This window comes from Podarcis filfolensis (genome assembly GCF_964270895.1).
Source record: "Podarcis filfolensis genome assembly, chromosome: 13".
In the NCBI taxonomy this organism is placed as follows: domain Eukaryota; kingdom Metazoa; phylum Chordata; class Lepidosauria; order Squamata; family Lacertidae; genus Podarcis; species Podarcis filfolensis.
Window position 1 is genome coordinate 6,801,899 of NC_139615.1, and position 23,751 is coordinate 6,825,649.

At 48.5% G+C, this 23,751-nt stretch overlaps 3 protein-coding genes and 1 long non-coding RNA gene across 5 annotated transcripts in view; 3 read left to right on the forward strand and 1 right to left on the reverse strand.

The window, feature by feature from the left end:
- The first annotated feature begins 565 nt into the window (after positions 1-565).
- CEBPE (CCAAT enhancer binding protein epsilon) lies at positions 566-5,798 on the forward strand. The gene is made up of 2 exons (XM_083581228.1): positions 566-2,615; positions 5,451-5,798. Exons 1-2 carry the CDS (start codon positions 2,181-2,183, stop codon positions 5,748-5,750), a joined length of 735 nt encoding a protein of 244 aa, XP_083437354.1. The 5' UTR covers positions 566-2,180; the 3' UTR covers positions 5,751-5,798.
- A 9,084-nt stretch (positions 5,799-14,882) lies between these two features.
- Positions 14,883-21,606, forward strand: LOC310747509. 2 transcript variants are annotated; one of them, XR_014540931.1, is made up of 6 exons: positions 14,883-15,275; positions 15,445-15,534; positions 16,472-16,638; positions 17,335-18,834; positions 18,956-19,060; positions 20,724-21,606. It is a non-coding gene; the product is annotated as an uncharacterized lncRNA (long non-coding RNA). The 2 variants fall into 2 exon arrangements; XR_014540932.1 differs by lacking the exon at positions 20,724-21,606 and having other exon boundaries at positions 16,349-16,638; positions 18,956-19,040.
- LOC310747508 (uncharacterized protein C14orf119 homolog) lies at positions 19,033-22,101 on the reverse strand. Its single transcript, XM_083581964.1, has 2 exons — positions 21,965-22,101; positions 19,033-19,571 (listed from the first exon to the last, which is right to left on the reverse strand). Exon 2 carries the CDS (start codon positions 19,568-19,570, stop codon positions 19,223-19,225), a length of 348 nt encoding a protein of 115 aa, XP_083438090.1. The 5' UTR covers position 19,571; positions 21,965-22,101; the 3' UTR covers positions 19,033-19,222.
- ACIN1 (apoptotic chromatin condensation inducer 1) overlaps positions 22,014-23,751 on the forward strand; it is a gene marked incomplete at its 5' end in the record, with an annotated part of 34,978 nt that continues 33,240 nt past the window's right edge. Inside the window, one exon of the mRNA XM_083581963.1 lies at positions 22,014-22,679. Coding sequence (XP_083438089.1) covers positions 22,014-22,679 — 666 coding nt within the window. The remainder of the gene's footprint in view (positions 22,680-23,751) is intronic.

The following is a 23,751-nucleotide window of genomic DNA, read 5'->3' on the forward strand; positions in this document are numbered from 1 at the left end:
TTTTGGGGTTTGCACAATCCTGAATAATATTGTGTCCTGTTGCTGCTGGAGCCAGCTGGACTGACAGGGTTGTCCAATCCTCCAAAGGACCACTGAAGATGGTCAGATGAGCAAGAGAGTTAGCTTTACTCCTACAACAGGAGGGAAAGGTCTGATGGCCGAAATGCCCATGTGGTTAGAGTGCGTGTCAGCTGGGAGACTCAGGTCACACCTGCACCTTATGTTTATAGAGCTAAGCCACCCAACAGTCTTGTTTCCCCCTCCCCCCCCAAAAAAAAGAATCTTGGGAACTGTAGTTCGTTAAAGGTGCTGAGAGAGTTGTGAGGAGGCTTCTTTGCCCTTCACAGGGCTACAATTTTCAGAGTTCTGAATGTCCCTAACCAACTACAGTTCCCATGAGTCCTGGGGGAAGCCATGGTGGTCAAAGCAGTGTCATAGTGTTTTAAATGTGTGGCTGGTTCAAATCCACTCAGCTACAAGTCTCCTTGACTGATTTGGGGCCAGCCACTCTCATCTTAAGGCAACCTCACAAGGTTCTATGGATAAAATGGAGGGCAGGTCTATAATATATAAGAAAGGAAAACAAAACAGGTGAAAGTTAAGTCTTCCTTGACATGGGCAATTTATCCCCATATCTCCTTCATATATGGCAAATCCCTACCCCATGTTTCCGTATGGTGATCTAGATGGTGCGGTTGTGATTATAAAAGAGGCTGGTTCTTTCACTGCAGAGTGAAGTGATTTTGACAACTTTCTATGCAAGGGCAACCTGCCTGGGCCTCCCGCAGGAGGAACTTTTGGAGGTCATTACCAAATTAATTGGAAGGTCTCTGCCAAAGCATCCTTCAGTAAGAGCTCTACACACCAGGTGAGTGGGCACACCACCAAAGGCTTCTAGGGCAAGCCTTCCCTTTCAAAATCAAAACAACTATTTTTGGTTTGTTTGCACTGCTCCATATCTCAGTGCAGTTGCACTACTGGCCTCAGGGCCCCACCTGCTGGTGTTCAGAGACACCGCAAAGGAAAACTACGGCAAGCGTTTGCAAATTTCAATATGGCCCCTGATAGGTGGCAAGGGGGCTTCCAGAAGCAAGCCCTCTGGTGCAAACGCTGGCAAAACTGCAACAAAACTTTCACACCATTGTGCATATGTGCCCCCATTTCTTTCTTTGGTTTAATTCTGTCATTTACCATCCACAGGGGAAATGGGAGCCATAGTTCAGCAACATCCAGGTTGGACGCAGGTTCCTCAGCCCTCTGCATAGCTCAGTGGTAGAGCACCTGCCTTAATAATAATGATAATAATAGTGATTATGATGATAGTTTTATTATTTATACCCCAATCATCTGGCTGGGTTGCCCCAGCCACTCTGGGCTGCTTCCAACACATATAATAAGACATCAAACATTAAAAACCTCCCGATACTGGGCTGCCTTCAGATGTCTTCTAAAAGTTGTATTGTTGCATGCAGAAGGTCACAGGTTTGATCCCAAGTGGCGATAGGTGCTGTTTGAGTGAGGCAGCGTACGGCTTATGGCTGGTGGGGAGTGGGAGGAAAAGTGCCCCCAGGATCACACATTAACATTGCATGACAGTAATGTGAAGACCCTCCTGAAGTGGATGAGGATCATGGGAGAGAGACTGCCAGGGTGGATGAGGCGAATTGCTCTTCACAGGAGCAGGGGTTCACCTCAGAAAAAGAGGAAGGAAGGGGGAGGGAGACGAAGGAGGGAAGGAAGAAGACGAGAGAAAGAGGGAAGAAGCTGCAGACCTGCAGAAAGAGGGAACGGTGCACAGAGGGGAGAAAGGAGCAGAGATGAGAAGAGGAATGCGACAGTGACGGAGATAAAAGGTAGAGGGGGGAAACGAGAAGGAAGAAAATTGGACATTCCGAGAAAAGGAGGAACGAAAGAGCAAACAAGATTTTAAAAGTCAAGGAGGGCAAATCGGTGTCAAAGAAGGAAACCAAAGAATCACCTGGAGAGGAAGGGAGCCTCACTTAAGCTGAAGCAACAAGCAACATTAAGAACAACTACTAATAATAATAATAATTCTGGAGAAACTGGGAGAGGAGCCATTGAAATATAGGAAGGCAAGGAACGAGTGCATTGGGGCCGCTAGCAGACCCGGAAAACACAGAGGAGAGAAGTCACGGAATTTCAGATTTCCACTTGGCGCCATGTCCCAGGGAGGGTATTTTGAGGGCAGTGAGCAGCGGCAATACCAGGCCCTGGAGATGCCCCCTGCCAGGCCCAGTGGCACGGACCTGGGCCCCCTCTGTGAGTCGGAGCTGGCCTCCTACATTGGAGACGAGCAGCTGCTCTCGGAGCTGCTGCAGGGGGCCGGGCAGAGGGGGCCCAAGCCAAGCACCCCCTTCTCCAATTTCTTCCCTGGGGAGCCATACCCCTACTTGTCTTACGGAGGTGAGCGCAAGGTCCTCGGTCCCTTCGACCCGCGGCCGGTCGCTGTCAAGGAGGAGCCACGAGGAGGCGAGGCTGGGCGCGCAGGCGGGCGCCACCTGTACAGCCCCATGCACTTCTCGCCAGCCCACTGTGCCCAGGTGGCCCTCGCTCAGCCTGGCATGCGGGCCGGACAAGCACTGAGAGTCCTCAAGGTAAGGAGGAAAAGCACAGTCCCCCTGTTCCCAGCTTTGCTTTCACCCTCACCCAGCTTGGAGTCTTTCTCAACTCTATAACCAAATTAAAAAATGGTGACCCCCACTTTGGAGGTCATTGGTGACTACTCACCCTTCCGGCTAAGTCCTCCTGTTGTGGTTTGAGGCAGAGATGCTTCTGAATGCCAGTCGCTGGAAGCCACAGGAAGGTGAGAGTGCTCTGGTGCTCGAATCCTACTTGCGAGGTTCCCACTGGTTGGCCACTGTTAGAACAGGATGATGGGCTTGCTGGGCCTGATCCTGCAGGCTCTGAGCTCCTCCTGACTCCAAAACCTGACACCCTGTCCACACTGGCACAGCTCCTTCCCCCACCCCATCCCCCAAACCTCAATCTTCTTCGAGTATTTATTACTGTTAACTATTGTTATTGAATGTGCTTTAGAGAGTAAAAAGAAAGGAGGGGGCAAGCCTGTCCCTTTTGGGTCTTAAATCTATAACCTGATGCACAGGCAAGAGCAGAGGAAGGGGAAGGAAGTGGAGAGACAGTGGGAGATGGGAAGAAGATGCAGTTAGGTCGGTTGCACATACTCAGGTTTAGTTACAGCAGGGACTGGGTGCATGGGCAAGAGCAGGGGGTAGCCCATGTTGTGCCCTCCAGATGTTGCAGTTAAACAAGGGCTGGAGATCTGCACCATGTTTGTTGCCCCTGGACAAGGGCCTGTTTTGCCAAAGGTTGCACGGAACAGGTGGGTTTTGAGGAGAGGTTTTAAGGGAGCCAAGAGAGGGGACAAAAATGGGTTCTTTTTGGATCCCAGTTCCTTTCTATCTGGAACTATAGGGCTCAGTCCTGAAGTGCTTGCCTCCATTCCTAAAACCTGACTTGCCTGCCCTCTTAATCCGGGACCCCAATATCCCTCGTCAGCCCTTGTGAATGCGGTCTCTGCAACACTGGGATAAATGCATGATATAAGCTATAACCCACACCAAGAAAAAGGGGAAAGGAGCTGAGCTTAACAGAGGTAAAAAACACCCTCCTTCAACAGCTCCATTAAAGGGCCCTTCCCATGACTGCGAGTGAACGAGAGATGATTTGGTGAGATGATGTGCAGGGAACCAAGGATCTATGATGGAACAAGTGATCGACCAGGCAAAATTAGGTAAAACACAGGGACCACATGAGCTACCAGCAAAATACTGTATTACAAAAAAATTGCAGGACTATTTAATGCAACCATTAAAAGACACTGCGAACAGGATATTAAAAACCTGAGAGATTCCAGATACATGGAAGAAGGCATATATCACAGTGACTTCCTTTAACCTAAACCAAGGATCTGTGTTACAAGCACAGACTTTCTCAGAAACAAGGTTTCTAGTGGCGCAGCAATAAAACTGCCAGCACACATGTGGAAGCTAAGCAGGGTCTGGTTTGGTTACAGATTGGATGGGGGACCAGGTTTCTGCCTTGCAGGGGGTTGGACTGGATGACCCTGGGATCCCTTCCGACTCTACAATTCTAGGATTCTATGGGGGGTAGGTATTGCTTCCAGAGCAGGCTGGGCCCATAAGGGCAACTGGAGGCACAGCCCCACCAACCTCCACCTGCCTACCTTGTTCTCCTTCTTATTTTATTGCTATTTATTTGATTATTTCTTTGATTCTTGCATGCACCCATTCCAAGGAGTGGCCCTGCCTGCCCGCTTCCTCCTCCTTAGGGTTATCTTTGCAGAGCTCGGCAGGCAGGAAGGTGGGGACGAAACTAGAATCTGCTGTGTCTCTGCCTGCCATTGGCTGTGGTTCCACTTACGGCCCCACCAGTTTCAATGGCCACCAGCTGCCGCTGCTTATCCCAGAATCCAAGGGTGTGGAGCCAATATCTGGAGCATCAGGGAGGGCCCTCCTGCAACCGGCAATCTCCATCTTGGCACGGAGGGCGTTTCTAGGCAGCTACATATTCTGGGATGGGTGATGCCTCTTACAGGCAAATGTTTTGCAGTGTCCACCCACGTTGTTGGCATGAAAATGCCAACCTGTATCTTTTCCCCAATTAACCCTGATTTATCCATTTCGGGGGAAACCAAATAAATTAAGCATCCTTATTATTAAAATCTGTTTTAAATGATCTATTAGTGATATCTGAATGATCCATTTACAGTATTAAGCATTAATTTTTATACTGTTTTAAAGCAGGCTACACTTTAAGCGTGTGTGTGTGTGTGTATGGCCACACTTTTGTGAAAATTTGGTTTCATAAAAGTATTGGCCAGCTGTGGGTTTTGAGGCCCAATGCTTGCGCGCGTGTGCGCTCTCTCTCTCTCTCTCTCTCTCTCACACACACACACACACACACTTGTGCTATTGTCCCTAACCCATGGAAGGATCTATTCATTTCAATTGTCTTGGTTTCTTGCTTTTTCCAATATTAAATTCCATTCTTTGCATCTCTGCGACAATGTGAGATTTCAGCAAGACTCCTCATGAAAATTCACTGGCCTTTTAGTGCGATTTTCTCCTAGTAAACACATTTTGTACGCAGTTTTGACTACCGTACACCTTTTGCAAGAGATTTCCCCAATATAATGCATTTTTATATGTTTTTTGGGGTTTTGTTTTGTTTTTGCTAATACAGTCATTATTACCTTACCCTAACATGCATTTTTGTAAGCACTGATTGCCTGGAGAACTGCATTGAAAAATTCAGAGAGTTCCAAAGGACGGTCACGTTTCGCTTTTGCAAGCTGTTTCGGAAACCTGCAAACTTGATACGTTTGAGTACGAAGCAAATAAAATCCCTGACTTTTGGCCCTTCCCGCTCCTCCCTCTGTGTCTCCGCAGGGCCCCCCTTGCAGCCCGTCCCCACCCTGCACCCCCAAAGGGAAGAAATCGGTCAACAAAGACAGCCTGGAGTACCGGCTACGCCGCGAGCGCAACAACATCGCCGTGCGCAAGAGCCGCGACAAGGCCAAGCGCCGGGTGCTGGAGACGCAGCAGCGCATGGTGGAGCTCCTGGGCGAGAACGAGAGGCTGCGCAGCCGGGTGGAGCAGCTGGTGCAGGAGACAGAGACCCTCCGTGACATTTTCCGCCAGATGCCTGAGGCGGCTGGGCTTATCAAAGGGCTTGGGGGCTGCAGCTGAAGCCGGCCGGGGTGGGGTGGGGAGCGAGGAAGGAGGTGGCGGCACTTAAAATCGAGAGGGGGGTGGGTGCGTGCAATTTTGAGTGTGTAAATAAAAGGGTCTCTCGTGGCACATGTTTGCTTTAGTGATGTGTCGTTTTGTTTTATAAGAGGGAATTGGAGGATGGCTGTAGCTCCGTGGCAGAGCCTCTGATTTGCATGGAGAAGGCTGTAGGCTTCTCCGGGTACCTTTCTTGACTTAATAATAATAATATATTATTTATACCCCGCCCATCTGACTGGGCTTCCCCAGCCACTCTGGGCGGCTTCCAGCAAAATATTAAAATACAGTAATGCATCAAACGTTAAAAGCTTCCCTAAACAAGGCTGCCTTCAGATGTCTTCTAAAAGTCTGGTAGTTGTTGTTCTCTTTGACATCTGGTGGGAGGGCGTTCCACAGGGAGGGCGCCACCACCGAGAAGGCCCTGTGCCTGGTTCCTTGTAACCTCATTTCTCGCAGGGAGGGAACCGCCAGAAGGCCCTCAGTGTGTGCAGATTCCACCTCAACATCTCCAGGTATTTTTCACAGCCTTAGACCCTGGGCGGCCATTGCCAGTGGAATGTAGACAACTCTGAGCTAAACAGGGCAATAGCGACTTGGAATGAGGCAGCTTCCTACGTCACGAATTGCACCCACGGCCCATCTGCTCCCATCTGCTAATGGAAGAGATGCAGGGCTCTTTCCACTAGAGATGCTAAGGACCAAACCTGGGGCCGCATATGCAAAACCACTGAGCTGCTGTGGGGAAGATAATTAGGGTGTAAGGCTGGAGCAAGTGGGTCAGCAGCAACCTGAGGACCGATTTATGCATGGCATGTTTTCAATCCAGTGCTCTCTGCACTCAGCGCAAGGGCCAGGCCAAGCTAGTCCTCAATCGCCATGCAAAAATTGCAGTAGCAAAGTACTTTAAATCAAGAAAGAGCCACCTTTGCAAGATGTGGGACCTTCACAAGATCCTTCACAAGATCAGGGTGGAACGGCACCGGCAGCTGGCATCCTTGGGCAACTGCCAGGGCCCACAGCTGTGACCACTCCTTATGCCTACTCGGCCACCCACTTTAAACCCAGCTTTAATTTCCCACAATGCTCCTGGCATAGCCTTGCTCCAGGGCGCTGTGATAAAATCAAAATGGCAGCTCAGTTAAGCCAGATGGGGCTGCTTGGAGTGCCACTGTCCTCTGCAGTCAAGTAAGCCCACCAGGGAGGAGGCTGCTTAGTTCAGAGCCCTGTTATATGAGATCATTGATTTCAATGAGTAGTCTGACTTCTCCATAAATCCTTAAAGCACTTATTGCCAGGGCACACACCCAGGTTACATGTCTAAAAATCCTAAAATGAGAACTGCAGACTTGTGTGCAAATGGCACACTTCGTAACAGCCCCTTCAAACCTGGAGCCAGGATTCGAACTCAGATCTCCCTCCTTGCTGCATCCTCTCCCTTTGCCTGCCTGGTGCCCTCCAGATGCTTAGAATTACAACTGTCTTCAGTTCCAGCCTGCACAGCCCAAAATATTGGGGCAGGGGGGACATCAAGTAGGCGAAGCTTTCCCTATAAAACCTGACCCTCCATTTCTTCTTGTCACCTGGAGGAAACCTAGACTTCTCCTTGGGTTATACAGAGCCGATTTGTGGCATTGGGGGAAGGAGTTGCAAGAGGGCCTCAAGCTCAACGTGGACCCCAGTTTTAGACCCCAGAATGCCAATTTTGGGGCATTTGATAAATTCCATAACTTATTTTTCAACCCCACTGGACTAAAAGGGTGAGCGAAATAACAAAGAGGATGGAACAAAATAATTAAGAGGAAAGGTTGCAGCATCTGGGGCTTTTTTGTTTAGGGCAAAGGTGACTAAGAGGGGAAACGATATAATTTTATATAAAATTATGGATGCCCTCGAAAAAGCGCGTAGAGAAAAGTTTTTCTCCCTCTCTCTCAACACTCGCTGAGATCCAATCCATCTGAATGTTGGAAAATGCAGGACGGATAAAATAAAGTCCTTCACACAGCAAATAGACTTTGGAACTGGCTCCCACAGCATGGCGCTTGAAGGGCACTGAACAGATTCATGGCTTTGGGTTGGGGGTGGGGGTGGGGGCGCCATATTACCAAGGTCTGTCTCTGACACTCGGTACCCGGAATAGCAGCAGGAGGAAAGGGCGCATTCTCACAATCTGCTCCTAAGGGTTCCCCAGAGGCATCTGTGGCCCCTGCATAGCAGCCAGAGGCCGGACTAGACAGGCCTTTGGCCTGATCTGGAAGGGCTCAGCTCCATCTCTTGCCTTGAACCTGGACGGAGAGAAGCTTTCCCTTACAATCCTGAAACTCAAGAGCCATCAGGTTGAAACTGGTTGACAGTCGCTTACAGACCTGAGATGTGATGATGGCCAGGGCCTTGCAGAGCCAGGCAGAAGCCCGGGCCAGGTAGACAATGTGTCCCCCCTTTTTTTACCCTGGGGATAGCTGAAGTCTTATAAATAAGTAAGTACTGTATATAAATAATTTTCACAAACATTATGCTGACAAATAATTTTATTTCAAGGCTTGAACCGTATCTGCATATAAAGACAAAATGGAAAATATAGATATACAGTGGTACCTCGGGTTAAGTACTTAATTCGTTCCGGAGGTCCGTACTTAACCTGAAACTGTTCTTAACCTGAAGCACCACTTTAGCTAAGGGGGCCTCCTGCTGCTGCCGGAGCACGATTTCTGTTCTCATCCTGAAGCAAAGTTCTTAACCTGAAGCACTATATCTGGGTTAGCGGAGTCTGTAACCTGAAGCGTATGTAACCTGAAGTGTATGTAACCTGAGGTACCACTGTACAATAGTGCTTTTAAAAAATACATAGGGAATGTATGCTGACCAAGGCCCCCTTTGGAATCGGAGGCCGGGCCAAGTGGCCCATATGGCCCCCCCTCTGTCTGGGCTTGGTGATGGCCGCTGGCTTAGATTCTTCTTTGCCTTGTGGGACTCCGGGGCCCCTTTCTTTGTGCTCATTTTTCTCTCTTTCTCTCAGACACACACACACACACACACACACACACAGGCAAGGGTTGCACAAGCCGGTGGTTGATGTTACAACCTCTGGAGAGCAGCTTTTTGGATGGAGGTGAAGCGACGTTTGCTAGCCGCCCTGCCTCCCTTGGACTCGTGCATCACCAAAGAGACCCCCTGCACCTAGCGGAAGCCCCCGGTACTCGGGATTTAGGGTTTTCTCATCTCCCTCTTTGCCAAGAGTTCGGCTCCTCGTATCCCAAATTTGCTCGCTGTCCCCTTCCAGGCAAGGGTGCAAAGGAGCCAGCCTCAAGGTAAGCCTTGCGTCATCTTGTGAAATAACCTGTTACACCACCGAGAAGGAGAAGGAACTCTGCCACAAACCACAAGCTGTTCTGCTCCCCCATCCTGCTACAAACACCCCCCAACTCAACCTCGCAAGGGTGTCCTCGCCCCCCAACCCAGACTAGAACTGGGAGCCCCAAGTGGAAAGACAGACCGCCACCCTCAAAACCAGCTCTCCCCCCGAGCGTCCGAGGCCGGGCCCACGGGAGAAGTGCAACCCTCCCGGAAGGCGAAATGGCCCCCTACCCGCCACCTTCCCTCTTTCCACACCGTTGAGGTCTCCCCCACCCCCAGCCGAGGCCCATTGCAACCGGCCAGGTTTGCGAAACTCCTCTCCTGAAGTGTTTCAAGGGAAATGGGAGGGAGGGAGAGGGGAGAATCCGTTCCAACATTTCTCCGGTGAAAATAAGGGCGTCCCATTCCATCATGATCATTTTACTATTTATACCCCACATATCTTGATGGCTTGCCCCAAGGGGGTCTCGGTCATTTCCACCCTTCTCTAGTGGTCCCTGTGGGGAAAAGGTCCGAGATCCCTCGCAGCACAGGAGACCCCCCAGTTCAAGGAAGAGAAAGTTACCAATCTGTGGGTGGAATTTGGGGTTGGTTTCGGAGCTGGGGGGGGGCAAGAAGCCATCTTGCCCTTTGCCTCAGGCTCTGGGCCAAACATGTTTAAAAGAATCTGATATGTCTCCAGGGATCCCAGGACACTGTTTGAAAACCACTGCGAAATACATTGTGAAATGTTAGGCCTGCAAGCATCAAATCAACAGCCATTGCCCCTCAGACTTGAGACAGGGGTGCAAGGGCCTCTGGTGGCCACGAGTGGAGTTAACACAGGACTTCCTGACAGGCATTTGACTCCCTCCAAGGCCTCAAGCAAAAAAATGTATTTACCGTATTTTTCGCTCTATAACACGCACCCGACCATAACACGCACATAGTTTTAAGAGGAGGAAAACAAGAAAAAAATATATTCTAAACGAAACAGTGGATGTATGATTTTTGTGATTCATGCTGTGGCCACAGACATGTGATCTGACGGTGAGTTTGGGGTAGCCCAATGCAAAAATCCTGAGGATCCATGTGGATCCATGCTTTGTAACCAAATTTTTGCACCACTGCGGCCCCAGGCAACAGTTGGTGTGTGATTTTTTTGGTGCAAGCTGTAGCCATGGACATGATATGTGATCTGATGGTGAATTTGGGGTGGCCCAGTGCAAAAATCCTGAGGATCCATGTGGATCCGTGCTTTGTAACCACGTTTTAGGTAGGGAGGGAAGGAAAAGCACTCAAAGGACAAGGAGCACGCGTGGGGTGTGTGGAGAAGGATGCTGCTAATAATGCAGAAGAGGGGTATAAGAGGAGAAGGCTCCTCTCCTCTCCCACTTTGCTCCTTTGAAGCAAGCAGGCTCCCTGTCCCTCTCTCCTCCCCACTCCCCACTCTTCTCCCGCTTTGCTGTTTCAAAGCGAGCCACGGAGGAGGGAAGGAAGGGGAACCATGGATCCTCTGCTCACGACTGCAGCAGATCCCTCTGCCATCTGTAGGCATCCGCTCCATAACACGCACAGACATTTCCCCTTACTTTCTAGGAGGAAAAAATTGAGTGTTATGGTGCAAAAAATACGGTATTTCCCTCCACTGCTACTGGATCCTTTCAACTGGCGATACATGGAATCGAATCTGGGACGACTGGCTTACTATTTCTGCCAGTTGCCTCAGCTGCTCTTGGAGAAAGGCCCGTCTAGTTCCAGCATCCTGTTCTCAAATAAATACTGTACATACATGGCCACGTGCCATGGATTCTTGAGCTGTGATTCCTGCATTGCAGGGGGTTGGGCTAGATGACCTTTGGGATCCCTTCCAACTCTAGAAATCTACGATTCTGTACTTAGAGCCTTCAAGGGCTGCTCTTTAGGCACGCACTGCAAGGCTTGGCTTGCAAGGCAGCTGAGCAGGCATGTCGCCGGCTGCTGTCAACACGATCAATCTGTTCTTCCTTGCTCCAGATTAACACATAAACACACACATACACACAGAGAATCTTGAAAGAATATTTAGAAAACCATGGTATAAAAGGAAACATCCTGGCAGAATTAGACTGATCCCTGTATTGTATGAATATAAGTTCGTAGGGAGGTAAAAAGAAACTATATAAGAAATATGTAACTGTGCAGTATAAAGTAATGGATAGACAAAGCACAGTGAAATTAATTGGAAGTCATTTTTAACTCCCCCCCTATAAGTTTTATAATTGCTTTCAATTCCAGGAGTATATATGATGATAGTTATATTAATCTTGTTGTGTCTTAGAGTAGTGGTTTGTTTTATTTTTTCTGTTATTTGTATGCTTGTTTACTTGTTTGTCCGTCCATTTTTTCATAAATGTATTTATTTTAAATTAATAAAGATATATTTAAAAAAACAACCCCACACACATTCTGAAGGATGGCACCCGAAGGAAAGTGTGTGCGTCCAGAACAGGAAGCAATTGAGAGGGACTTGAATGCAAACAGGAAAAAAAGACACGGCAATGCAGAAGTCAGCCTGCTCACATCCCTCCTCAAAAATTTCCTGTAAGCCCCACCTAAGGTAATTTCACTCAGCAGGGAACAATTGGAAGGCCAAAGGTCTAAGTCTAAGCAGGAGATTTTATTTACAGTGGTACCTTGGTTTATGAACTTAATCCGTTCCAAAAGTCCTTTCTTAAACCAAAGCGTTCTTAAACCAAGGCGTGCTTTCCCATAGCAGCGGGGGACTCAATTTACAAATGGAACACACTCAAGAAGAAGAAGAAGAAGAAGAAGAAGAAGAAGAAGAAGAAGAAGAAGAATATCTTTATTGTCATTGCCCCCTCTCGGGGACAACGAAATTACTTGACTGCTCCATAAAAACACTAATTAAACAAAACAGTATAGTACAGCAAGGAAGATTAGATGACTTTCAAAGTCCAGGCTTCCCATTCAGGGCCGAGATCGCTCTGGAGAAGAAGCTGTTCTTAAGACGGCTCGTTCTTGTCTTCATCGTCCTGTATCTCCGTCCCGACGGCAGGAGCTCGAAGAGACAGTGACCAGGATGCGATGGATCTTTTACTATGTCCAGTGCCTTCCTATGGCACCTTGTGGCATAAATCTGCTCTAAGGTGGAGAGTGGGCAGCCAACAATGCTCTCTGCTGCCTTGACAACTCTGCACAACCCCATCCTGTCCTGGGTAGTACAGCTTCCGTACCACACACATAAGCCATAAGTGAGCACGCTCTCAATGGCACAGTGATAGAAGGCAAGCAGCAGTTTCTGTGGAAGATGGTTTTTCCTTAAAATTCTCAAAAAGTACAGTCTCTGCTGCGCCTTCTTCACAAGCCCCCTTGTGTTGACACTCCAGGACAGATCCTCTTGTAATTCAATGCCCAAAAATCTGAACGTTGTTACCCTCTCCACACAGACCCCATCAATCAAAAGTGGCTGGACATTGCTCTTCTGTCTCCTGAAGTCCACCACAAGAAGCGGAACATGTTCTTATTCCAAAGCAAAGTTCACAAACCAAAACACCTACTTCTGGGATTGCAGCGTTCTTAATCCAAGTTGCTCATAAACTAAGCTGTTCTTAAAACAAGGGTACCACTGTATTTTATTGTGTTTATATTGCAGCAAGAAAGGAATGATTACTGGCCACACCTGTCTGAATGCAACTGGGAAAACATGTGCCTGTGTAAGTAAAAGAGAGGCAAAATCTCTGGCCTGGGAACGGTTGGGATTAATGGATCTGTCAATTCCAGTTTTCTCGATTTCTCATTTTTCCAATCGTAAATTCAGTTCTCCATTTAGTTGTAACAATTTGCAATTAAAGGGGGGGGGGTCGTCGTGAATATTTGTCACCATTCTAGTGCGATTGTCTGCTAAATAACATTTTTGTATGCGCTTTCATACATATGTATGTGTGATCATTGACGTTTCTAAGTGACATACATAAAAACAAGCCAGCTGGAACAGAAAAAGTCTCAGTAACACGAAGAATATCCCTGTCTAATTTCAGGTGGGAAGGAGTTCCATAGGCTTCGGCTCCACTCTATGTACATTTTTGCAAAGCAATTTCCCCCTATAATGCATCTAGCATGCTATTTTCACCGATATATGCATTTCATTGTACACTTCACCGTAATATGCACATTTTTGCAAAGCATTTCCCTTTTAATGTACAGTGGTACCTCGGGTTAAGAACTTAATTCGTTCTGGAGGTCCGTTCTTAACCTGAAACTGTTCTTAACCTGAAGCACCACTTTAGCTAATGGGGCCTCCTGCTGCCGCTGCACCGCTGCTGCACGATTTCTGTTCTCATCCTGAAGCAAAGTTCTTAACCCGAGGTAATATTTCTGGGTTAGCAGAGTCTGTAACCTGAAGCGTATGTAACCCGAGGTACCACTGTAATGTGTTTTTGTACACATTAACTCCACTGGAGAACTGAAGTGTAGCATACAGAGATGTGCAACTTGAAAACGAGTAATAAAAATACTTTAGGGGAAGAAGAGAGATGTGCGACTTTTGAAGGATGGCTGATTTGGTGAGCATATTGTTTTAGAAAGCACTGTTGACTTTCTCCCTGATCTGTACCTAAAGGTTGGAAACTGCCCCCTTCTGGTCAGTGAGTGCCTTCTAGATAGGCCTTTGGGGCAAATCTCCCCAAACGTAAGGAGAACTAAGCAACATGTGTCTAGAGTATGGTTACCAGATTTTTTCCAATGAATGTATTCTGCTCTGGTCAGACCTCACCTGAAGTACTGTGTCCAGTTCTGGGCACCACAGTTCAAGAAGGACACTGACAAACTGGAACGTGTCCAGAGGAGGGCAACCAAAATGGTCAAAGGCCTGGAAACGATGCCTTATGAGAAACGGCTAAGAGAGCTGGGCATGTTTAGCCTGGAGAAGAGGAGGTTAAGGGGTGATATGATAGCCATGTTCAAATATATAAAAGGATGTCACATAGAGGAGGGAGAAAGGTTGTTTTCTGCTGCTCCAGAGAAGCGGACACGGAGCAATGGATCCAAACTACAAGAAAGAAGATTCCACCTAAACATTAGGAAGAACTTCCTGACAGTAAGAGCTGTTCGACGGTGGAATTTGCTGCCAAGGAGTGTGGTGGAGTCTCCTTCTTTGGAGGTCTTTAAGCAGAGGCTTGACAACCATATGTCAGGAGTGCTCTGATGGTGTTTCCTGCTTGGCAGGGGGTTGGACTCGATGGCCTTTGTGGTCTCTTCCAACTCTATGATTCTATGAATCCAGGGATACATTTTTTTTTTGGAAACTGAGTAGCAACAGGGAGTCAGTAGCGGGGATGGTAGGACAAAAGACCCTGGGCCCAAGCATACATGCATATTGTATAAAGGTGCAAAGCCCTTCTTTCGCACCCTGTGAAACATAAATGCACAGAGTTTTTAAAAAACTGGGCAACAGCCGCCCGCCTGCGACTCCCGAGCCTCCCCTGATCTGTCAAAACGAAGCGGGCAGGAGATCGCACAATAAACATCCTATGCGCACAATACACATCATATGGGGACTTCTGGTGAGGAAGAATGGCAGGTGCCACAGCAGTGAGCAGCTCCTGAAGCCAGCCAGAGCCAACTGCGCTACCAGGCTGGCTCCGGGCTGCTGAGGCTGCTGCTGCCACATTTCCCGGGGACAGATTTGCAAATCTGGGGACATTCCAGGGACGGGATTTGTCCGGGGACAGATTTGCAAATCTGGGGACTGTCCCCCGGGGACGTTTGGTAACCCTAGTCTGGAGCCCATCTGCCTACTTGCCACAAGACCACGAAGTTCAGAGTCTAAGATTACGGCATCAGTGCTTGTTGTCTTCGCAGAGAAGTCAACAAGTTCGTCTGGGCTTTGCATCAACAGCGTCCTATTTACAGCAGCCCTGGGGCTGTTGCAACGTGACCGCTTTGCTGTGTGTCCCCCCCTTCTTATCTCGCTTCTCAGATGATTTATTGCGGGTCCTACCTAAACACAGCCAAGGGCTTTGGGATTGGCAGACAAGATGTTTTGCCTCAGGGCTGGGGCTGGGGCAAACCAAAAGCAGACAGGCTCTCCTATTGACACCAAGAAAGCTAGAGGCAGATCAAGGAGATGGAGCAACTCCACAATGAGGAAAGGTTGCAACATTTGGGCCTTTTTAGTTCAGAGAAATGGCAAGTAAGGGGGGGGGCATGATAAGTGCCTGAAATCACGCAGTGCGGAGAAAATAGAAAGTAGGAGAGGGGTATTGTTTTGTTTTATTATGTATTATGTATTTATTATGTATTTTGCATCTCATTTTGTCAGCTACGGCAATGGCTCGCATCTCCAAAAGAGTATGGGAGAACATGATGAAAATGTCCAGTACCAAGATGTTGAGCACGCTGATTTATGGAAGTGAGTCATGGGCAACATATAACCTGTTATAAGAATTCTGAGGTCTCAGATATAGAATAAATATTCATAAATGCACACACATCTAAATATATGAACCATGTGTTTGGAGGAGCAAACCTGAAGCCATTTTGACTCTCCCAGTGACCTCAAATATTCCTCCGCAGTAAGGGAGGCAAATGGGGAAAGCCTTCCCACTGTCTTTTTGCTTGCAAATCCTGCCTTAAGGGCGTATTTGTGTACGAATAGGGTGAGCCTGTGACCTGGATTCAGCAACTAAAGTATTAACCATCACAAAAGAATGGCCAGGCTGCGCAGGTCATGCAATCAGTGACCATTATCAGGTATCCTGGTAGGCAGGATTTCTGCTGTAGACCGCTTCCATCTGTGATATATTATGATTTTTTTGGGGGTGGGGGTCCTGGGCTACAGGGTGGGCAATTTCAAGAGTCTATATAGGGGCTTGCGCACCATTGTTCAGGGTTCTCCTCCCTCCTGTGTGTGGTGAGTGGGGACCCTGTTACAACAGTTCCTTTAATAAAGATAAGGCTTATTAGCTGCTTTGCTTCTCAGTATATTCTGGTTGGCCTGTTATTTTCTCCTACCAATAGGGGACCCACTTAAGGACTCTATATGGGCTCTGGAATACCCCATAAGGGAAAGGGAGCAGTTTTTCTTACAAGAAACCGTTAGAAGTGACATCTCAACACCTTCCACATGCGTTGCGTCAGGAGAAATTGGGGTATTACAGGGCAGGGCAGACCAAGGTGTGCTCTCCCAAGCCTACATTCCCAGCATGTTTGCACTCCTGTCTCAGCGATCTCTACGCTGGCTTGGTGATGTCCACAGAATGCAAGATGGCAGGATCCCCAAGAATGTAGGAATCCCTTGCAAAGGACCACCGTGCCTGGAGACAGACATTCAGATCTTGTATCCATAGCAGTGACCAGAGGAAGAATGGCTTGCTGGGAGGAGCATAGAGAGAAGAAATGCCAGGGTGCATCTGCAGCAGCACAACTAGATGGCTTCATCTGCCCCGGATGCAACAAAACATGTCTCTCCCGCATCGGTCCCTACAGCAACAGCAGGAGCTGCAACCATCCAAAGGTGAGACCAACAACATTCTCCTTTTGTATTTCTCTGTTGCGAACCGCCCTGGGATGTTTGGATGAAGGACCGTATACAGCGGTACCTCGGTTTTCGAACGGAATCCGTTCCGGAAGTCTGTTTGAGTTCCAAAACGTTTGAAAACTGAAGGCAGAAGCCTCATTTCCTGTTCGATTTCCAAGGTGCATTCGAAACCTGAGGCGTTTACTTCTGGGTTTTCAGCGTCCAGTTCTGAAACATTCGACTACAGAGGCGTTCGAAAACCAAACTACCACTGTACAAATGTAATAAATAATGTTAATAGTATTTTTTCTCCTTTTCCTAATACTCATTGGCTATTCAAATGAAGGAAAGCTACTGCTTATCAACCTAAGCAAGTTGTGCTTCCTTTTTCTGATTACTTGGCTATAGCTTTTGATATAATACAGATAATTGAACAAACATTGTTGCATTACATTCTTCATGAAATTATCTTTCCACAGATATGTAATTTTATGGTATTACTCCAAAAAAAGTAATGTTGCGAGCCATCAAACCTCAGAAAGACACTTTTCCCAAAAGGTTTCCACAATTTTGATCACTAGTGTAGACCTGGCCTTGTGCATCTTAATGGAATGGGGGGAAACTGAGTGCAAACTGCAAATGGCAGAAATCCATTTATTGGTTAACGTTCCTGTTCCACCTTTCTTCCACGAGGGAACTCGAGTCTACCTGGGAGCTACAGATGGTTTCTGTGTGTGTCCAGCCGCTGAGTGGACGCAAATGTGGACACCTTCAGACCACTCCTGTGACTTGTAGGGCGTCATAATCCATTTCAACGATAATTGCAAGAGTGTGTGTGTGTTTCTCTCTGTTGATATGCCCAGCCAGACATGTTACAGGCATTCCAGTCTGTTAGGTATTTGTATTAATTACGGGCTTAATATCCAAGCTATGGCTGCTAAGAGGTTGCTGGAACTCTGTCATAAGGCACAGCTTGCCTGTGATTTCGCAAACAGGGCCTCCCTTGCCTGCAAACGGCTAATCCCATTGATACAGACGCTTGATTGTTCTCCAGCACACATTCCTATTTTTAAGTCAGCTGCCAGCAAAGCAAACTTTTAAGGAAAGGCACCCAGGAGGGTTTGTCCTGCTCGGCCAACCTAAAGCTGGTCTCTTGGCAGGGCAGGATTAAATTTGATCACGGTGACCTTCCTGATCTTAAGGGGGCTGACAAAGACAGAAGTGTTTTATTTATTTTATGGTTTCAACAGATGCCCTCCACTGGCTTAGAAAGGGCAGATATTATAGCCCATATTATTTAAACCAAGGGTGGCCGACCAATTCCCACAGGCCATCACTACCCACGCAATTATTATTTAAAAAACCCCCACAGTATTTGCCCCTCCAAAGATTCCCTGCAGAAATGCCATGGTACCAAAAGACTTCTCACTATTTCCCCTATTTTTTAAATTTAAAAATATATATTCTTAATTATTATTTTTTTAAAAAGAACGACTCCAGAAAATTCCCTCCTGGGAATCCACAAGGTTTTTTGTACAATCTCCCATGCAGTTGTCCATTAAAAAATATCTAGTGAATGCAATAATGAATGAGAAAGACATTTAAAATAGTGTAGAACAGATGATGAAGGCGGCTTTGAGAACTGCAGTTCCCATTATGCCCACTTATTTTTACATTTTTGGCCACACCCACTCTGCCATGCCCCTCCCCCTAAGACTTAGTGATGGGTCAATGCAATCCTTGGCCCGAAAAAGGTTCGCTGCTGCTGATTTAGACATTTGTGGTACAGGAAAAACTGAAGATCATCCCCCAGAAGATCAATGCCCTAGGTGGGAAGTGTCAAAAATTAAAATAAAATAAATTATCAAATATTCTCATCTCAGTTTTCTCCTAAACGTGATTTCTACTCAAACCAAAAGAGCCTTTAGCTGCCTGTGGGTGGGATGTTTTTAAACGCATTTCTTCCCCTCCTCAGTTTTACTGTATGTACAGTGGAACCTTGAGCTGTGAACGTAATCCGTCCCGAAGGCACGTCCGCAACTCGAAGCATTCGCATCCAGAAGCACCACATCTGCGCATGCGCACTGCAGGATTTAGTGCTTCTGCGCATGTGCGAGCGGCGAAACCCAGAAGTAACCCGTTCTGGTACTTCCAGGTTGCCGCAGAACATAACTCAAAAAGACGTAACATGAGGTATGACTGTATGTGGGACTGCTTGTTTGTTTGTAAGTCACTTTGGGTTGCCCTGGGAAAGATAAAGCGACTGACATACTGAATAATAATAAAAAAAGCAAACTTGCATTTCTGTTTGCAGGTAGGGAGAGGTTAGTGACAGATGAAAGAGGCCCTGACAATCAAAAAACAGGAGAGAAATACAGATGGCTCAACTCCTTTCAGGATAACCAACCATTTGCATTTGGTATACATGTTTATTTTGTTTCCCTGCAGCTGACAGTCACACATAAGATTGAGAAAATTTGGAGGGGGGGGGGGAGAGGGAGGATCTGGCACAACCGTGAGGAATGTAAAAGCAGTCACTGCATAATGTTTTTGAGTGGAGGGAGGCACTACTCAGCCCCTGTTACGCCTGCCCAGCGGTCGCCGCCACCTCTTGGTAAAAGCGGGAGGCCAGATCCGGCACGGCCTCCTCCAGCTGCCTGACGAATTCGTTCCGCTCGGCCTCTGACCAGCTGCGGAACCACTGGTCCCACAGCCTCATCTGGCACTCAAAGATGGAGGGGGGCTTCCCGGGTCCCACGCTGAGCCCCGCCAGCCCTTCCAGCAGGGGGAGCACCTTCCAAGGCACGGCCTTGTCCACCAGGTCGCGGAGGAACTGCTCTCGTTGCGCCGGGGCCCAGCCCGACAGCCAGTGCAGGAGGCAGCGCATCTCTTGTGCGGTCACGTACGACAGGGGCAGCGGTTCGGACATCCTGCGGGGCAGGGGAAGAGCGGTGAAGAAACACAGGCAAGGGGAATTATGCGGCCTTGGGAGAAGCGAAGGAGCCTTCAGGAGACAGGGAGAGAGAAACAGGGCTTTGTGGAAGGGTAGGATTCAAACTCAAGAGTGGGAATAATAATATATATATATATATTTTATATCCCGCCCTCCCCAGCCAAAGCTTGGCTCAGAGCGGCTAACAACAATAAAAGCAACACAGCATTCTAAAATCAATTCATTTTAAAATCAATTCAAAATCAAATCAAATTAATGGCAACCATTGGGCTAGAGTTCTATGAGGATTACCAAAAGAGGGGGTCAGACTGTGCCTTGAGCAAAGGCCTGGTGGAACAGCTCTGTCTTGCAGGCCCTGCAGAAAGATGTCAAGTCCCGCAGGGCCCCAGTCTCTTGTGACAGAGCGTTGCACCAGATCGGAGCCACAGCCGAAGAAGCCCTGGCTCTGGTTGAGGCCAGCCTAGCCTCCCTGTGGCCCGGGACCTCCAAGATGTTTTTGTCTGAAGACCGTAAGGTCCTCTGTGGGACATACCAGGAGAGGCGGTCCCGTAGGTACTGATAAGGCTACAGTACGAGGATCCTAGGCCTCATAGCATAACTTTTGCCAAACCCAATAATGTCAGTCCTTGATGTTTCCAGACAAGCAAAGTACCCTTAATAGCTAACTTGCAACATGGGTGTAGTGGTTCAGTGTCCGTGGGGGTGAGCGTTGAAGACCCCTTATACTATGTCTGCAGCAGGGCCCTGGCCTCCAGCGTCTTAAGAGTCACCCCAGCAGCATGAAAGAGGAGCTTTTTAGCCACCGAGGATTGGCTCCCACGGTCACTCTGGAGAAAGTGTGTGCAAAGAAAACCATTCAGGAATCACTGAAGTCTTGAGTTGAAAGGGACCCAAACCCGTTGCAAAGCAGTTGTTCTGTATGCTTCAAATCTAAGCATTATGGGGCACATTTCCAAGAGAATTGTGTGCACGTTCTGTTACGTATAATGGAACTTCAGAGGAAACTTAGATGGTTGTAATATCTTAAAAGGGGTGTGTCTGTGACCGTGTCTCTCTTTTACTCTCCCTCTCCCTGATCCTGGTCTCTCCTCCTCCTCCTCACTCAATATCAATTCTTCTCCTTTTTTAGAAACACAGCAAAATGTGGTTCCCATCAAAGGAATGGACACAGGATACCAGCCAAAACTATTATTTCCACTTCCACAGGAATAGTTGCCAAAATTCGTCCCCTGGAGGTGCCACGAATTGAACCTGGCGTTTTGCTCCATGTGCTCCACCTAGGGCTATGAAAGTGACACAGCCTATACAAATGAGGGGACCAAGGCATGCCTTGAAGGCAGAGTATTGGCAAATGGGTGTCGATGGTGCAATACAGGAAATGGTGCTGTTCCAGATGCCTGCATGTAACAATCACTCTAGAAGGCTGCAACACCACAGTGAGCTGTGCAAAACTGTGGCAGGCTCTCGTGAAGAGCAGCAGAAGTAAACAAGAGATGGAAAAGACCCTGCGAATCCTGGAGACAAAGAAGTGCACAATACAAATGACCAACTGAAAGTGAGCAGAGTGAGAATTATGTCCTGGGATCCCATATGCTGGCAGCAGGGGAGGTTATGAAGGCTCCTTCTTCAAAATACCAGGGACCTTACAAGAGAAGATTTGCAACAGAGAATTCTGGAAGATGGAGAGGAAGCTGAATATATGAGTGTCCAGTCAGGAATGCCCTGATGGTACATGGGAATGAGGATAGGAGGTGGGCTGGGGATGTTTACATGTGAAACCTGGGTTCAAACCTTCTATCAGCTAAGGATGTAAAATGAGAATATTATTGTATACATTTATTTCCCCTGATGGAAATCAAGGCAACTTGTAGGATCTGAGAAGAACCTGAATGTCGGATAAACACAGGGTGACATTCTTATCATTTATTAAGCAATGAAACTAGGATCCACTAATACCCTATGAATACACCGGCAGGAAACATCCCAGTAACTAATTAAAAACGTTGCAGCAAATAGCTCCTGGAGGGAGGGGGGTGTCCGTTTTTGATCTGAGAAGGACTCTCGCAATCGTCCACCCACCCCACCTTCCGAAAAAGTGGAACGTTTCAGAAAGATCAGCCCTAAGCATAGTTCTGATTTAAGTGCAAATATAGCCCCGAGATTTCAGAAGGTGGCGGCGCAGAGGGAGGGTCAAGTTTCGTCACTAACCCTCTCCCCACCACCCACCCATTCATTTGTGCAAATGCCACAACGGGAGGGGCTGCCATTGCAATTCCACGATTCCCTCCCCTCCTATAACATGACAGGGTGGGGGTGGGGGGGGTGACGCTCCCAAGAAAGATCCCCGGAAAGCCGGCGCCGAGTTCTCACCTGAGTCCGCTCCCTGCTCAACACGCGCCTCCTCCCGTCCCGACATCCAATGTTGCCGCTTCCATTTTTCACCTCGGGGAGGAGACTCGGGAAAAGGGACGGAAAGAGCCGAGCGCGTCCGGAAACGCCCGACCGTCAGTCCAATGATTTGCGCGGGGAGGAGGAGGAAAGAACGATCGCCTTCCTCTCGGCGGAAATTGCCGAGGGGGTTTCGTGCGACACGGCCGGGGGTTCCGGCGATCGCCGGAAGTTACCGAGAACCTTGCCGGAACTTGCTTCCGGATTGGAGCGCTCTTCGGGAGACCCGGAAACACCCGAAATAGCCCGGAAAGAATCGCCGGGCGAGGGTAGCACCCGCGCAATTCCCCCCTTTGCCCTCCCTCCCTCCCCTCATTTGGGGTTCTGGCTACTGAGCGGAAGTGGCCGGAAACGCACGACTGCGAACGAAGCGCGGGCGGAGATTCTCGAGCGAAGTCGAAGGCGGTGTCGGAGGTCGCCTCAGAGCGCCGAAGCCCCCTCCGGAAGTTTCCGAACGCCCCCGAAGCTCCGGGGAGGGCAGGCAGCGGCGCCACACAAGATGGCGGACGGGGAGGAGGTTACTCTGGACGGGAGGCCGCTCCAGGCGTTGAGGGTCGCCGACCTGAAGGCGGCTCTGGAGCAGCGCGGCCTGGCGAAGAGCGGGCAGAAGAGCGCGTTGATCAAGCGCCTCCGCGGGGTGAGAGAAAGGGCCCGGCGGAAGGGGGCCCTGGGGCCCGGGCCGCTCCGCGCATGCGCAGACCCAGACAGGCAGTTTTTTTGGCCTCAGCGACGGGGCTCGTGGCCCTGGGGTGCAGATCGTTAGTACGCATGTGCGGGGCAGTATCCCACTACTGCCACCAAGTGGCGGGGCGAGGTTGTGCGGGGCGCCACCGGTTGCACAAGTGGGGGGGGGGAGAGGACGGTGCCCACACCACCAAAGGGAGAGGGCCCCCCACTTCTGACATCACTTTGGGGTCATCCAGCAGGAGGAGGGAGTGGAGGTTACTAAATCAAAGCGGGATTGGGATCCAGTGTTGGAGGGAAAGTGGTAGGTTTTATAACCCATTAAATTACAACCATATCCCTTTTCAGTTTCACCTTTCACCCTTGCAAAATTATTTTTTGAGGGGGGTGTCCCCCTGGTTAATTCTCTGTGTTTTATACCTTCATTGAGCTTCCCTGGCAAATGTTACAGGCGGTTAGGACGAGCCAGGTGAGCTTTGCAAGAGCTGAGCTGCTGTGTTGGAGCTCTCCCAGTTGAAGACGCCTTGCATTTTTATTTTACGTCAAGTTTCTGCAAAACGTTAAAGTGTGCAGAGGGTTTTGCGAGTATCTCCCATGAGCACGTTGAGAACTTTGCACAAGGTCGGCTCCAAGTCTTTCAACTTCAGAACTGTACCCCTCTGAAAGCAGGCATTTCTCTATTCTGTCCATGTACGGAGGAGTGTTGTGTTTGGAATGTAATATAAGTAAATGGAAGCAGAATCTGTGAATGTATCAGAAGTATAGGGAGCCCAGAGTGAGGGGTTGGGAACCTGTGCATTTTACCCTGTGTCGACTTTCATTCTTGATGCCATGGGGCAGGGAGTTAGCAATTGAAAAGGAAGACAAGTTGTGGTGCCCTGTCCTGGGCAAAAGTTCGTTATGCTCTGCTTTTGGTGTCAAATGGACGTATGGGATAAATGGATATTGCTCGTTCTTATGTCATGTTATTGGAACTGTTCCCAGACTGTACGTGTGTGCATGTGTGGTGTTATCCTTTCCCCCCC

Coding starts and splice junctions, on each gene's coding strand:
- CEBPE (XM_083581228.1), top strand. CDS start 2,181: ATGTCCCAGGGAGGGTATTTTGAGGGCAGTGAGCAGCGGCAATACCAG. Junction 2,616..5,450: donor AAGCACTGAGAGTCCTCAAG/GTAAGGAGGAAA, acceptor GTGTCTCCGCAG/GGCCCCCCTTGCAGCCCGTC.
- LOC310747508 (XM_083581964.1), bottom strand. CDS start 19,570: ATGTCCGAACCGCTGCCCCTGTCGTACGTGACCGCACAAGAGATGCGC.